General features: G+C 38.9%; 1 protein-coding gene across 2 annotated transcripts in view; it reads right to left on the reverse strand.

The window, feature by feature from the left end:
* Window positions 1–6,818: 6,818 nt before the first annotated feature.
* pip5kl1 (phosphatidylinositol-4-phosphate 5-kinase-like 1) overlaps window positions 6,819–16,642 on the reverse strand; it is a 24,608-nt gene continuing 14,784 nt past the window's right edge. For both annotated transcript variants that reach the window (XM_034895530.1, XM_034895529.1), the window contains exons 3-10: window positions 13,666–13,716; window positions 13,408–13,562; window positions 12,909–13,033; window positions 10,900–10,934; window positions 10,745–10,800; window positions 10,504–10,616; window positions 9,502–9,664; window positions 6,819–8,579 (exon numbers count right to left, since the gene is read on the reverse strand). In XM_034895530.1, coding sequence (XP_034751421.1) covers window positions 8,135–8,579; window positions 9,502–9,664; window positions 10,504–10,616; window positions 10,745–10,800; window positions 10,900–10,934; window positions 12,909–13,033; window positions 13,408–13,562; window positions 13,666–13,716 — 1,143 coding nt within the window. In that variant the 3' untranslated portion in view covers window positions 6,819–8,134. The remainder of the gene's footprint in view (window positions 8,580–9,501; window positions 9,665–10,503; window positions 10,617–10,744; window positions 10,801–10,899; window positions 10,935–12,908; window positions 13,034–13,407; window positions 13,563–13,665; window positions 13,717–16,642) is intronic.

Consider the following 16,642-nt stretch of genomic DNA (forward strand, 5'->3'; position numbering starts at 1 on the left):
AGGAGAGGCGTCCGCCAGTATCCCCGACTCGCGCATGTTAGCGAGGGCCCTCCATCGCTGCTTGCAGCTTTAATTCATAATTTGTATTTTGAATACGTAACACCAGTACATATATTTTGTTACCCCCCAACACAGTGATAGCATTGAAAAAGGCTAGCTGTAGTCTCGCGCTGAAGTCCCGGTGTAGCAGTAAAAGGTAAAGCGTGTGCAGATTGCTCCGAGAAGCAAGTAATCCAGTTGGGACTGCTTCTAACACACAGATCGACCACCTGATCAATCACATACAAAATGGATGAGCTACACACGGAACGGCTGCGTGAGGATTATCAAAGAAGCCTGGCTTCAACTTAATTTTTAACGTCACTTACACTGCAATATTGTTTCTCTTATCATGACAACCGCACTTTAAAATTCCTTTTGTTTGACGGCATTTTACTTACTCAGTCTAGCATATTTTCACTGTCTATTTATTGCCTTGTATTTCTTGCCTTGTATTTCTTGCCTTGTATTTCTTTCGTGCTTACTTGTTTGTGTGTTATTGTTTTTTTGCTGTTAATGAAAAATGCTGCTACTGTAACGACAAAATTTCCCCGTCGTGGGATGAATAAAGTATAATCTAATCTAATCTAATCTGAACATCGTGGACAGCAGCTAACAGCTAACAGCCAGCAGCTAACAGGGCGAGCTAGCTACCGGCATGATAGAGACAGGGTAGGTGAATTTAAACGTCTGAGTTGAAAACGCATCTTGATGTTACGTAAGGTACTCTGTGTTGCCTGCGGGTCGGAATTTTTTTCAATCGAAATTACACGCATATTTATAGCAATCAAGAATAATGTTAACATTGGCCAGAATTCTCCTTTAACTTTATTGTCCCACAAGTGGGAAGTTTGTCTTGGGCACCTGAAGCTATGGTGCATAGTTTCTGTCGCCCCCATGAGGAATTGTCAGTAATGACAACACCACTGATGTTGCATCCACATGACCCAAGCCTTCCGTAATTGCACCCTCACTCCTACTCAACGCAGTTGCTAGTTGCCAAGGAGGACACGGAGGATTAAAAAACATGATGGACTCTTCTGAAGAGGTCATTATCTACACTTGAGTCTCTCCATGCAAAAGTTGCTGGACAACACCATGTTCTAAACACAGCCATACTGAGAGAGTTGTGTTGAGTCTTAATTTGCTTTGTAGCAACTTATTTGGCAATGGCTTGAATGTAACAGACATTCATTAATATAAAAAAAAAAGTTACTATTATTTTATTACTTATTTTTTCTACCTTGTCATGTCCTACATTTGATGTTCTGGCTTTTTCTTGTCTGCAGAATACTCAATAAAAAGATTTGGGGGAAAGTGTGAAGTTGACCAGTGAAGAAACACTTACTGAGATCAATGTGCAGTCTTTGGGTGTTTTCTTGAAGATTAGCTGTGAATTGATAAAGAGAAGAGAGAGATGTTTAAATTCTTGCTTGCTAATACTATTTCCGGGAAAACCCTGATCTGGAAAACTGAGAAAGCTGCCTGAGTTGTGAACTACTGTAGGACACACAATTACATACTGTATACGGCGGGTTGGGAGTGGAGAGCAGTAAAGAATAGTACGTAAACTTGTGAACTTTCACTTGTACATTGGAATCTTCCCAACTCCATAAAAATGTCATTCAATGAAGGTAACGACACAGCATACCTGTGGGGATAATACTCTCTTGCTTGGACGTGGCTGGACGTGGCTCTACTGCACTCTAGGGATGAGGAAGAACACATTTTCAGTTTCATCATGACTTATAGCACTTTACTCGGATACTGTTACTGATAAGTTACTGTCATTCGAGAGAAAATTAGTTTCATTACAATATTACTGTCTCTGAATTGTAATGCGTTTTTTTTTTTTTTTTTTTAACTTTTGCATTACTTTGAGTTACTTTCACCAAAACAACAGCGGAACTTTGACTTGGCAGCTAGTTTGGGAATTTCACCACCGTATCAATAAAGTCTCCTGTTTATCCACTTTAATACATCATATATTATTCATAATATTTTGTATAATTAATATTAATATGCAAAGTAACTAAAGCTATAAAAAATAAATAAGTACAATTTACAATAGGCAAGGAGGAGAAAATGGAAATACTCAATTAAAAGTACTGCACAGTTGTTTGTTTAAAAATGTTAGCATAAGAAATTCATGTTGTTCAGTCTGAAGGAAATGGTCAATTATAGTGTTATCAAAAACCACTATTTACATTATTTACAGTATTTGATTTACTGCTGATATGTGAAAAGGTACACAACCTTATTCAACAGGAATTTAGTTTTACTGCGACCCGTCGCAGGAAGTGCTTTTATTATGAAGTAGTTTACACGGGAGTTGTCTGTTTTGAACTTGTACTCTTGCTAGCTTACTGAGATGAACGTGAGACACTAATGCAAAACATGTCCGTCAATCTAGGTTGTTCACTGTCTAGTTTGTAAAACTGCAACATATTGAACTGTAAAGGGTCACACTAAAAGACACGGTCGTCATTCGAAGCCATTCCACTACAGGCAGAGTTATTCTCCACGGCTGATAAAATGCTGTGGTATTTACGTGTAGCAAGCAACCTTTATTCCAGACATGTTTCTACCTGTCAGCAACTCGGACACACTGCTGTCCGCGCGGACGCACCGTCACACAGATGTTAGCCTACCGGGTAAGCTAACAGAGACAGCCTTCTCTGGTTCTGGTTCTGGTTCTGACCACGGGAACAGAGACGGGACAGCTCGCTTCAACGCAGCGACATATAACTCCTGAAAATAATATCCATCTCGCAAATGTATCAGTCAGCTCAACTATCGAATACAGCAACAGTAAATAATTACGGCTTTTTTTCCGCTGTGTTGGTGAGCTGACATTAAGCTTGTCTGCTAAGGGATATTGTAAAAATAAGCTTAAAGTGAAAAAGCTTAACGCGGCCTAAATATGTGAGAGAAATATGGTGATGATTGATCGTTGTTTAGGTACATTAAACCACGTTAAGCGTTTTAGAATGTCCCGTTGGTGAGTTCTAACACCGTTAAATGATGCGTTAAATGCGTTGTAACTCGCGCTACTGAGATTGTAACTATATAGGCCTACTATTACCGACATTTAATTAGTAGTGCGTTATATCACCGAGTTACAGCAAAATGCATTACTGTAATTGCGTTACTTTTGTAACGGGTTACTCCCAACACTGTCAGTGAGTAAATATATTTGGACTGAAGGGTTTTGCCAGAATTGCCAGATTGCCAATCTATCCCTGGTTGGGTAATATAATTTATAATAAAACATTGTATTTTATAAAATACACGTTTGGTGTGTGTAGATTTTTTTAAATGTGTAAAGAACTAGTAACTAAAGCTGTCAGATTTATGTTGTGGAGTAGTGGTACGTAAAGATAAGACTCAATTAAAGTACATGTACCTCAAGTTTGTACTTAAGTAAATGTACTTAGTTATATTCCACCACTGCCCATAACTATTATTGAGACGTTTTGGAACTTACCTCTTGTCCGCTAGATCCAGAACTTCCATGTTGCCATAAATCAGCACAGATGGTAACAATGAACAGTACCGTACAGCTGAGCAGCAAGATCAGAGTGATGATCCTGAGGCGTGTTTCCTGTTGCTTCATATCCTGGCAGTGTTTGATGAGGATGAGCACAGACTTGTCTGGGCCCATATTTACAATTGCATCCCCACAGGGAGCTTCAGACAGCAGAGTCTGGCCAAACACTTTATCTCCCATGTCGGCAAGTCTGGAATCTGCAAAGTATCTGTAGACTGGCTGGTCCTCTGTTTACCAGTGATACATGCCGAGTCTTTTATTAGCAGTTGAAAAGGGTGGGCCGTACCTAACCGCCTACGCTGAAATCCTTTCTGGAATGACTTCACATATTCCCCTGAGAGAAGGAGCGCATATAAGATTCCTAATTAAAGGAATAGGCTTAACTATTACAATACAGTTATAGAACCATGCATCCCTTTTCTCTGAGGCAGTTAGAAAGTCAATAGTAATTTAGTAATAGAAAATAGAGATATTGAACAACTCACTTTAGCAGTTGGTTTTTCCCATCACCGCCATCTTGCCAGTCAAAAAAGTCAATCTCTAAATGCGTATAACGTAACAGGGAGGAGAGTAAAGATGGAAATCTCCTAAAGCTTAATGAAGTGGGATTTGCAGGGATAAATTGTTGTCTTGGCATTAGTGAAAAACAATATTGACCTTGTGGTTGAAAAAGGATCTTTAGTTTCATGTTGTCGACCCTTAGTGTTTTAAAATTTTTTAAAACACTAAGGGTTTTTTATGTGATCATAGTAGTGCAACCCATTCAAAAAAAAACTAAACTGACGGAAAACTAAAGTACGGTAAATCTTAAAAGTGGCGTTTCCGTCCTCATTGTATCACACACAAAATGGATGAGCTACACATGGAACGGCTGCGTGAGGATTATCACAGAAGCCTGGCTGAACATCATGGACAGCAGCTAACAGCCAGCAGCTAACAGGGCGAGCTAGCTACCGGCATGATAGAGACAGGGTAGGTGAATTTAAACGTCTGAGTTGAAAACGCATCTTGATGTTACGTAAGGTACTCTGTGGTGCCTCCGGGTCGGGATTTTTTTCAATCGAAAGTACACGCATATTTATAGCAATCAATCAGAATTCTCCTTTAACTTTATTTCTTGGCAGAAAGTGTCACTCAGCAGGATTCAAATCCAATAAAGAAAATGACGAGCTTACCAACCCCATTCCTACTGCATACAAATTACAAGATAAATATCTCTTCAAGAGTCCATCTTGTTTTTAATGTCCTCCGTGTCCACGATTTGGCAGGATACATGCTAGTAGCAAATGCGTAGAAGAAGGTGGAGGTGGTGCGTGATCACCCAAGGCCTGCAGATCTGGATGTGCTGGCCGTGTTGTTGTCATTACTCAGAATTCCTCATGGTGGCAATAGAAACTATGCACTATAGCTTTAATTTACATATCTCAGTCTTCTGTGCATAGGTTACGTAGCATTAAAATCATGTTACCAGGTAATGTTATTAGACTACACAGTTCATCTGGTTTGACTTGCACACCCTTCACACCAAGTAGACCCACCACATTTCAGTTTATACCAGTGTTGGTCCTATTGTGCAACCCCAGCCTCCCTGCCACTAGCAGGGTTTTCTTTCTGCTGCGGTGTCTTGTTTGTGTGTGTTTTTTTATTCAATGCCTTTTAATACAAAACAGGCATTTTTATATCTCTTAACAAGTTTACAAATATTTCTAAGCAGCGTAGAAATAAAATATAGAAAAATCCAATAAATAAACAAAACAGTACCAAAATGACGCAATAAAAAAACAATAATAACAACAAACAAATCAAAATGGTTTCACGTTTAACCCATGTGAGCTATGCCATTGCACTTCAGACGATGTCTTACTACTAATTTGTATTGTAATATTGTTCAAATGATGTTGTTTGCTTTTGATTATTAAGTTGGTTGTAAAAAGAATAATAGATTGCATCTTTTGCTAGCCTACCCCTGTGTTCTCTCTGTCTTTTGTCGCAGCCTCGGAGCAGGGATGTAACACTATCCAAACATAATTCTCTTGCCTTTGGTAGTAGTTTTTCTCATTGTTATCAGTTTTTAGGCAATGTTTTCAATAAGACCTTTTTCAAAAATATATTTGCGTAAACTGCACAATTACATAAACATAATTTACAAATAAAAGGATTAACCCTTGTGATGTCTTCCCGGGTCAAAAACTGACAACAATTTGACACCACCTTACCACTACTAGTTTTACAGTACTTCTTGGAATTCATGGTCAATAACCCTCATTTTTAGAAAATGATACCTAATATTCGAGTTTAAAATGTTATCGTTTGGCTTCACCCTCTCCTCCCTTCCTTGTGTTTTCCCAGTTTTTCCTGGTCCTGGCTCATCACCTAACCCTAACCCTTAAGTACCTCGGTTCAGTTCCCAATTCCCCGCTACCTCCCCAACCCTTTGGCTTTCCCTGTGCACTTAAATAAATTCGGCCTGTGTTGTCATAACCGTTTTGTGTCCACACCTGAATCCTTCTCTGTAAAAACCTAACAAAAGAAATTATGAATTATTTTGACAAATGGTTGAGATCAGAGAAACCTAGAGATGAGTTTTGTCAGGAATGAAAGTGATCATTTGCATTTGCAAAGCGCGTTGTATGGAATCAAATCCATTTTTTGTGGTAATTTTAAAAATAAATTGTAAACAGGAGGGTGTGTTTGTTATTTAGAAATAATTTCTTGCACCATTGATAATATAAGATACACTAAGTAATATACACTTGTTGTTTTACTCATGTAGTTTTACATAAATAGATTTCACTAGTGTTGTTTAGTCATAGCCTAATCCTTCTTGAAGACACCCCCCTTGTTGGGGAATTCCTCACTAAGTCTTGACACTCTTCATTCTGTGCCAGGTTGACTCATCAGTGGATGTGATGTCAGTGCGAGTGGAGAAAACACGAAAGTGAAAGGACACAAAACAAACAAATAAGCTCTTACATGTCATTTATCCATTAAGCAAAGGTTACAGCTATACCTATCTCACTAGTTTCAGACATATAGGGAAATATATATTGTGTAAAAGGGAAATAGCAAGCAAAGAGTTCTGGGTAAGGCGGGTAACAAGTGCAAGTTGGTGACATCAACAAAACTAATTTGCTGCATCAGAGTATTATCACAGTTTCAGTCTTTGTATTCAAACTTTCATAAATGCTCAGTAAAGCAAACAAAATGTTTTAATTAAGGTTGTTTTCTTGGCCAAAGGTCAATTCTCACCAAGTGACATATTCTAGAGAATCTCAGGGTAGAATCCATGTTTACCTATGGTATAAGACCATGTCAAAATTACAAATAATAAAAATTCAAGATGAAAGTTTTTACGGGTGTATTCAAGAGAACTGTATAATAAACACACAAAAGGTCAAAGCAAGAAATACTAAGAATTAAAGCTAAACTGAAGATTTCAGGGCAAAATACATGTTACTAGGCAGCATTGTAATTATTTCCGTTGCACATGCCTGGAAAAATTCAAATGTACTAAAACGACTTTGTCACGATGCTGCAACATCTGGAACATCAGTTCTGCCAATACTTTTTCTTCAGGATACTCTTTGCTTGCAAAGGAAGAAGGTACAATATTTTTGAAACCCTTGATGACCATGAAGTAGGGTTCCAAATTAGACGAAGGCAGACATACAGTGTGCATGTAGCTGAAGCCTAGTTGATGTTTTTTTAAGATTTTCTTTATGACGGCACATTATACGCAATATTTTTTTTAAGCAAGGAGCTGCCTACCCTCTTTATAATGCATCACACCAGGCATGTTTGGATCTGTATTTGGAAAAAAACCTGCTCTGACAGAAAAATATGCCAGTTATGGAATCTCTTTTGTTTCAAATGTACTGTATGAGTGCACAATGAAATATTGCGAAAACTTTGAGCAAACAGAAATAGATTCTGTGCGCCATTGCAGGTTCTCTGTTATCCACATAAAATCACAATATTAATTTGACTAAATCTGCCTTGTTTAAATTGCTTGCTTGCTCTCTCAGCATCCCAACTACAGTATATGCTTTCATAATTTTAGCCAAATGGAAAATTGGAGTCCTATTTTATGTCTTTGTCAGATTTGATTACAAGTAGGATTACTGGTCACTGGGTAAGAACAGTAACCAAATTCGTATAGTTGGACACAAAACGCATTTGTATTTTGTCTTTTTTATTTAGCTGTTTTACAAAAGGAACTATTTGTTATATGTCTGCTGCAGCAAGTAAAACACACCAATTCATTTTGCAAATAGAAAATCATTATTTGTATGTCCAAATGAAACTTAAGTTTATGTTTTACTAGTCTCAGTGTCCTAATAATTTCTCTAAAAATATTTCTCTGTGCTCAAAATTTCTACATGCACAAAATATAATGCCATAGATGCATTTTGAGCGTGTGGAAAAATAAAAAGAGTGGAACCATGGAACACATGTAGATAAACTTGTTTCATAATGCGTGCATGTGTGTGGGCTCGTTGACTTTAGAGCTGTTTAGACATGCTACATCTACCACTCATCCAGGGCCTACTTAGTGTGGTCCTGTACCCAGTGACAGAGCCTGAGGCAGTAAGTCTGTGGGCTGACGGTAGAGAAGGATCGGCCTGGATGTCTCAGCCTCTTCCACATATGCTCCAGCCTCTTCTTAAAACTGTAAACTGTAAAAATGTCAATGATGCCGATGAAGTAGCGCTGCTCAGGCCCATCGATGACGTGCAGAGGATTCTTTAAATTGGGCAGTAATCGTCGGTTTTGGGCTTCAAAGTCTGGAAACGCAGCTGCGTCACTGCCTGGCCTTGCATGCTCTGTGTAAATTTGAGGTGTGCCACCACTTGATGCAACTTCTGCTTGTGATTGCTTCAAACTGCTGTCATCTGTATTACACAACAGTAAGGCGGAGTCATCTTCTGGGACTGACCCAGGAACAGCAGCTATGCTTGTGTGGATAGGGCTGGAGCCTGCATTCACAGATCTAAAATGAGAGTCACAGGGAAGAGAATGAATATGAGTTACAGCAGTTTCTGGATGTAGCCCCTATTGGCGTTTTTCCATTACTTGTTTGACTCGGCTTGACTCGACCGCGGTTCCCTGCAGATTGAGTAACGCCTCATGCGTGAGGTGAGCGTGGCTGGTCGTCCTAGCAGGAAACTGCTGTGACCTGACGCGACACACATACACACACACACACAGATTGTTGAAGGTGTGTTTAGATTGTGGGGCTGTTTGCCACAGCCAGAAGGCAATTTTAGTTTCAAAAGAAGCTGACATGGCGGGTTTGTTCAGGACAACCTCCGTCTGTGGCTAGGATTGATGAAGCAGTGAATAGTGAGGATTCTCTCCAACCAATCAGTAGTCTGCAGGTTTTCACGTCATCTTTTGGTAGCGATACCACGAGGTGGTACTAAAAAAACTACCTGTTAGCAGAACTTGTTTTTGTAATGGAAAACCCAAAAAGGCGAGGCAAGTTGAGAAGGTACCATGCAGTGGAAAAACGCCATATGTGTTGTCAAATGTTCTGCTCTATTTAGACAGAGCTGTTTAAATAACAGCTCTGTCTAAGTAGACAGTTGAAAACATTGTTAAAAAACATTAACTTTCAATATATCTTTCACATATGTATTAAAGAACAAAAAAAGCAACACTTTTACACACAACACAATAGGCAAGTAGATTGTCTATTCATCTATTGTGCAATAATAATACTAAAACTCTACAGTGCTGTGGAGGAGGGTCTGGCAAACTGAGACTAGGTCTAAAGCAATGCAAAGAACCGGGAATGTTTTTTCTTTTTTTTAAGAGGTAGAGCGAGATAGTGCTAAATGATTAACTGATTGGTAATCAACATATCTATCTATAACTTATGAAACCCTGTCATGAAATGTCGAGACCCTGACTTTTTGGTTCTCATAATTAGAGTAGCAAAGGAGAGACTCTGGTGGCGTTCATCGTGGTGTAAGGGCTGATGGGCCACGAGGAGACTGTAGTCCAACACGTTGAGCCTCCAGAGGAAGTGTGTGTCGATCTCCACCTGCCGCAAGAGCCAGGGACGCTGCTGGTCTGCACACAAACACACACACAACATAACATGATAACTCAAACATGGCTCTACAGAAACACACAGCAAACGTGTACATGTGGATATTACCACTAGCATTTCCATTGGCATTGTGTTTTTTTTTCGTTAGATTTATTTGAATAATTTCCACATGGTTCATTGAAGGTAAAGCAGGGTTCGGCAACCTTTTTAATATGAAGTGCCACTTTTAAATGTTCTTGTTAATCAGTGTTCCATACATAGAGCTGCAAAGATGAATCTATAAGTCAGTGTCAACGATTAAATGAATCGTCAACTATTTTAATAATTAATGAATTGCTTTTAGTCCTTTTTTTTAATAAAATAAAAGGAACACATTATTTGATTCCAGCTTCTTGATATGTTTTTCTAGTGGATTCACTCCTCTATGACAGTAAACTGAAGATCTGAGTTGAGGACAAGAGAAAGCAACAGTGTTATTTTTTTCCCCGGCTGCATTCTTTGAAGAAGGCAAGTACTAGCCAATCCTATACGGCAGGTATTTGCTGAATACGGATAGGGAAAACGTTTTTAAAAAACAACTGTGAAGAACAGGCTGTGATCCTGCCAATGGCTGTGAAAGAAGTCATTTGGCATGTAGATGGAATCATTTCCTAAAGTCTTTCTTGCAAACTAATGCTAGCGCGCCACTGGTTGAGCTAGCACAAGGTTGCTGAACCCTGAGGTAGAAGAATGCATTTTGGCACAGTGTTAGAAACAATATGCTGATTGGCCTGAAGGGGGGTGCCACTATGCTACCTGTGTTATTACACTGCTTCACCTGATTCACAGCACACATAAACATCCCATTCTGTTTCCTCACCCAGAGTGATGGACTGGCCTTCAAAGTTGAGGTCTTTGAGAACCACAATAATCTGGCTTCCCTCTGGTGCAGGCTCCGTCCAACGACTCACCTCACAGCCCTTAATGTCATACCTGGCAATGCAAAACACACATCAGACCACACAAAGAGGCCGCACAGTCTGTTTCTGTGTGTTAACAATAAGTAGCAATAACACTACTGCTTTGTGCTTCGGGGGGGGGGGCAAGCAAATCAAGCTTACCTGGCATTGATTCGATCATCAGGATAAAACACACTTTGCATAACAATGAAGTATTTCTGCAAAGGACAAGTGAAAAAAGTAATGAGCTAGATAATGCCTTGTTATATCCATTGATTATAATGCCAACTAGAACAGTTATAAAATGAGATCTGTACCTTCCGCCTGTGTGGGATTTTGATCCTGTGAACACCTTGAAAAATAATGAGAAATCACTCAGTCCTATGCAACATGTTTTTGGGCATTTTGTCATATTATAAAATTGTTATGGCGAGCATGTTGGCAGACACCTGGACACAGTAACAGTAGCAATCATTTCACTAATGTTTCCGACCATTCAATGACTGTAAGTCCAAAATGTTCTGGCCTTTTGCTCTGTTATTGGTCTCTTGGTCTCTGGCTCTTTAGCTGCCAAATGCTGCTGAAGGGAGCATCAGAGTCAGGTGACAGTTCTCTGGAAGTTAGTCACTACAAGCAATTCGTTCCACATTACACGTTCCACATTATCACCCCCTTCCCCACTTTCCCCATGTTTTAAAGTGACCATGTGTAACTGTCAGTTTGTGTTGACAGCAGCACGGTGTTGACAGCAGGTGGGGTGAAACTTTCACCCCACCTGCTGTTGTAAAGGTCTTTTTATCACACTGCTTTATTACCCAATGCATTACCGAGTTAGAATACGGGGAGGTCGTATAGTGACAGAACATTCACAATAATAGAATACATTTCAGATGCATCGTTGCATTTCGAGTGTTGCAGACGGATAATTTAGCCTACTTTGCATGTATCTTGAGCTAAACAGGGTATCACTGTCACTGTGTCACAAGCCAAAGCATTAAGAGATTGTTTTAGCAACCAACGCAGTTATAACTTAGATTAATATAATGCATTCATGAACTTTGAACATGAACTTTACAGAGGGACAAGGGGAAAGAAAATAGTTGGCCAAGACAAACACGAAGTTAAAGGATTTAAACGTCCGCCCTAAGTGGAAGGAGGATGTAAGTTATTCTGGTTTTTAGTATTTTGGTTTTGAATCATTTACAAGCCCGCCCGAGTGTGAGTCACGTTATCACCACAGGGCTGCCAGCTCTCACGCATTGGCCGTGAGACACACGCATGTGACTGGTTTCACACGCTCACACGCCACACCCCCGATTTCTCACGCTGAAGTGTCGGTCCAATTTCTGAAAGATAAGTTTATCTATAGATCCACGTGTTGAGCTTTCAGAGACTGGGGGGTTCAAGAGCGCTCCCTGTCTGTGTCATTTTCTAAATGTCGCAAACTGAGAACAAACTTTTGACGAGCCATCCCAGGTGCATTTCCCCGGCGTCAGGTATGGCCTCTGAGTAGTAAAGACCCGTCTGTCGCAGCGCGGCTTGTGGACTCGCTCTGCTGTGCGCAGTGACGCGTCAGACGGTCTGAGTGAGATCCACCATATCAACGCACCAACAACATGCACAGCAGACTATATTACAACTCTCCAAATCTCGGACAACAGAGATGGGAGGAGTTATATTTTAAATGTGTACAAAGTTGTAAACATGAGCAGAAATCTGATGAAACACGTCTAAGCTATATGCAGTCCAGGGGTTTATACATTTGTTCAAATTAATTAATACCTGTATCTGTAAATACACTGTTCCAGTTTTGTTTTGTTTTGTTTGTTTGTTTTGTTTGTTTTGTTTTTTGTTTTATTTGTTTTGTTATTACTACTTACACTTTTATGTTCCCTGTATCTGTCTTTTATTGTCTGTAAAGCGTCCTTGAGTGTTAGAAAGGCGCTTTTAAATAAAATGTATTATTATTATTATTATAATATATGATTCACATGAATAAGTGCCACAGGCACATTTGAAGAGATGTACTTCCACAAGAAAATCAATATTTGATTTTTCAGTATTTTTAATTGTAGCATAAATTGATGTAGAAATAGTTATAGCAGAATGTCATTGGGTTGCCAGGGCAGCTGTGACTAGTCCAGATGTTTGATCCAGGGGGGAATATACATATATGTCATTCTTTTCTCATGGGGGGGGGGCTTAAATGACATACTATGTTGAATGACATACTATGTTGAAAACCCTTAAAACCCACATTACATTACATTTAGATATCTTGGCCAATTACAAGTTGTCATTATGTGGAAGTGTGTGAAGTGTGTACCTAGGAATTTGACCAGCAACGAATGGGGGTATTTCCTCAGATGTTCCGTGTAGATCTTCAGGTTGGACAGAAGAAATTTGATTTCCCTTTTGTTCTGGGTCTTCAAAAAGAATCGCTTATCATTTCTAAAAGTTCAAAAGCACAATAAATAATAATCAGTAATAAAACAAACCACACTCTGACCGTTTTTATGAAAAGATGGTTGGATTCTAGGTTTTGGCAAATCTTTAACACAAAAGGCTGGAGGTAGTCAATACATTTGTCATTTACATTAGCTTTGAGCTGTAACAGCAACTTTCTTAAGTTGTTACACCTGAGTACACCTCTGTCTGATCATTTGTAAATTAAATTATATAATAATAATATATATAATATAATAAATCAATTATATAAATATAATTTCAATCCAAAACAAATTATCAAATGAGGAATGATGATGTGTGTGAGTGAATTGGTGGGTTGGGGTTAGGGTAAGTAGTTAGTGTGTGTGAGGGTTTACGTCAGGAAGAAGTCGGCCTTGCTCTTGGAGTTGCTAATAAACTGGAGGTAGCAGTTTTCAGAGCAGAGAGCCTGCTGATATTCCTGCTCTGTCATCCCGAAAGTGCCACGCAGTCTGGAAAACACCGGGCCTGCAAACGTCTCCATTGTAAAATCCTACACACAGAAAAACAAACACATACATACACATCCAACTAAATATGCGGGTGGAAGCATTCAACACAAATTTAATTTGAGTCCTATTGAAACATCCACCAACCTTATGAGTCTGAGTGACCTTTAATCTGAAATCATCATCTGACAGCTCATTCTAGAGCAGGAGAAAGAGGAAAGATGTCATTGAGGACAAGAAGGGCTAATATTCATTATGTATTCATATTCATTTATGTCAGATTAGGCCACTTGTTCCCAAGGACGAACTGACAATCTGCGTTCGGAAAAAGTACAGAACGGCCAACCGACCGGCGGCCATCCGCACAAATAAAGTCTTCTAAAGCAATGTTAACAGCCAACAGCAGCGGACGTTAGTACCATCACTTAAATAGTAAAAAAACGTGTAATAAAAAAACAGAGGGACATGATGAGGGACAGACAGCTGAGTTAATTCCACATCAGCAAGAGGTCCAGGTAAATGCCAGGAGCAGGCTACCTTTATCCCTATCATAACAATTTGCATAGTCAACTATCAACATGGGTGTGCATCGTGATCATAAAAAGTATCACACCATTTGCTGCTGTCAAACTCAAAGTGTTTAATACTTTCTATAAAAAGGGTCATTTGAAACATTAAACGCGTTAGAAATGAATCGCGGGTTGACTGCGACTTCACTTCGTTGTATGTGAGAGATTGTAGTGAGCTCAGTTTTGCTGCTAAGATGTAGACTTTGGTATTGAATTAAATGGGAAAACATCAGGAATGCAGTGATACTCTAAAAGTGACAACAAACAGGGGAAAGGGGGTGAAATTATTCAGCAAATTTAATAAGAGTTTAACCAAAAAGTCCTTCCATCAGAGTGCAGTTTATCCTTGTCTTCCAAATTTGGTCTTTGCAAAGCTCTCATGGTTGTTTGTGAGGGTTCACAGACCCAATTGATAGGGCCTAGTACTTTCATTAAGAATCACTTAAGGAGCAGAAAACACCTGCATCAACAGTCATGTTAATGGCCACAGAGAAAGACATCCTCATGTCCCTTGACAATGAACTCGTAATAGACAGAGTTGCTGTACCCTTCTCAAGAAACTCTTACGTCCCCAACATTAAATTTGCTTACATTATATTTGAATAGTTATAAGTTATAGTATATAGTTATTAACACTCTCAGTGTTGTCAGAAATATGTAATGTTTAATAATTACAAGTTTGTATAATTTGGGGTTTTGTGTAGCCAGTGACATTTTAGTATTTGCATTTTATTTTTAATGCATATGTAATGGCATTTATTTATTTTTATTTGAAGGCTGAGGCTTAATTAATGAACACAACCAGAATTATTGTCATTGGTTTCGAGATGTTACTTGGAGTGAATACCTTGTCTGATAGGCTACAGTATTGTGACATAGTATCAGGACATCCTTGCTAGTGTCTGTTGGGCACGGCTAGAGGCAAACGGCTGGATGATGAGCCTATTTGGGAGAAAGTCCAGGGCTGTTTTTTAGACCCAGTCCATCCCTGTTGCAGAGACAACACGACAGCCAGGGCAGTTATGCATCAGCCTGCTGAGTCAGCGGTATGTTTGACTGGGATTAGAGTTAAGCAGCAGCACACGGCCCTGTGTTGAACCGCACCGTGACTGTTCATTCAGCAGCAGCAGGACATTGCATTCCACTGTTTATGTTAAGGCCTTGTTTAGAAGGGGATTCCCTTTCAGCTGTGGCCTTTTCACATGTAGGAGGAAAGCCTCCAAATACCAGCTGGTGCTCTTTTTAAATGTATTTTAGATATTAGTCTGGATGTCATGAAACCTTTCACAGTGCAACCAGGATAAAACAGTCATTTTAGTTATCGGTTGTGTGACTCAGAGAGAGAAATTAGCCACAATGTTCAATTTTGTAGGACAAAAAACCTTCATCATCAACCATCAATTTGTGGGGTATGTCAGATCTGCTTCTCATAATCTGGGATAAACAACAATGTTTCATTTCTCCCTCTGTGAAGCACAAAGAGACTAAAGCACTGTTTTATACCAGCAGGCAAGACTATTATAATGCTCTCCTGTCTGGGCTCCCCAAAAAAGGTAATAAATCTGATTCAGAACTCTGCTGACTAAGCCCAGGCCGAGACGACACATTACATTAAAAGTCTGTGTATTAATTGCCTCCCAGTTTTCTATTGATTTTGAATGATTTTACTTACTTTACTTATCTTTGAAGCACTTCATGTTCTTGCACTAGCATATTTGTCTGACCTGCTTAGAGTAAATTAACCAGGACAGAAGTCTTTCAATAAGGCTGATCTGAGAACAGCTGAAAAGTTTGATATCTTTAAACTTAAACTTAAAACCAACCATTTAAGCCTGGCATTTTATATTTATTTGACTGCATTCATGTTTTATTTATTTGTTTATTCCCTCATTTCTGTTTTGTTTGTTATTGTCTCTTACCTATATTTAGTTAGTTACTTACAGCTTATCAGTCATCTGTAAAGCACATTTGTTTTGTTCTAACCTGTGTAACAATGGTATTCACATTAGTTTTTTTAATTATGATTTTCACATGGCAATATAAATTGAAAATCATTTTTAACCATGTATCTAGCTAATTTAAATAGCATCTTTACTGTATTGTGTCAAAAGTTCTATCAAAACAAGTTCCTTCCAAGACTATTTTGCAGCACCGTAGTTGCTTTGTCCGGAAGTTACCAAGACGATTTGGACTGATTTAAAGAAATGCAAGTTTTGCAAGTTTTTTACATTTTTATCCTGATTATGTGAGACTAATGAAGGCGAAGATGAACTAGTCAATATCACAATGTTAACCTGTTTTTTTTGTGCTTTCTCTTTTTTTATTTTTTTATTGGAGTAGGCTGCGAGCTATTAAAAATATTTTTTGTGTATTCAATTTGAATTCATTTACTTTGAAACTTACACACACACACACACACAGATGATCTTAAATATAACTACACTTCCATTTGAATACTAAGATTAGATACAATAGATAGACATGGAGAAGGACTTTCGGTCGGCACCACGGTGCTTCTGGAAAACCGTTCGCCACCTCAGGAGGGGGAAGCGGGG

The sequence above is a fragment of the Etheostoma cragini genome, chromosome 16 (assembly GCF_013103735.1).
Source record: "Etheostoma cragini isolate CJK2018 chromosome 16, CSU_Ecrag_1.0, whole genome shotgun sequence".
In the NCBI taxonomy this organism is placed as follows: Eukaryota; Metazoa; Chordata; class Actinopteri; order Perciformes; family Percidae; genus Etheostoma; species Etheostoma cragini.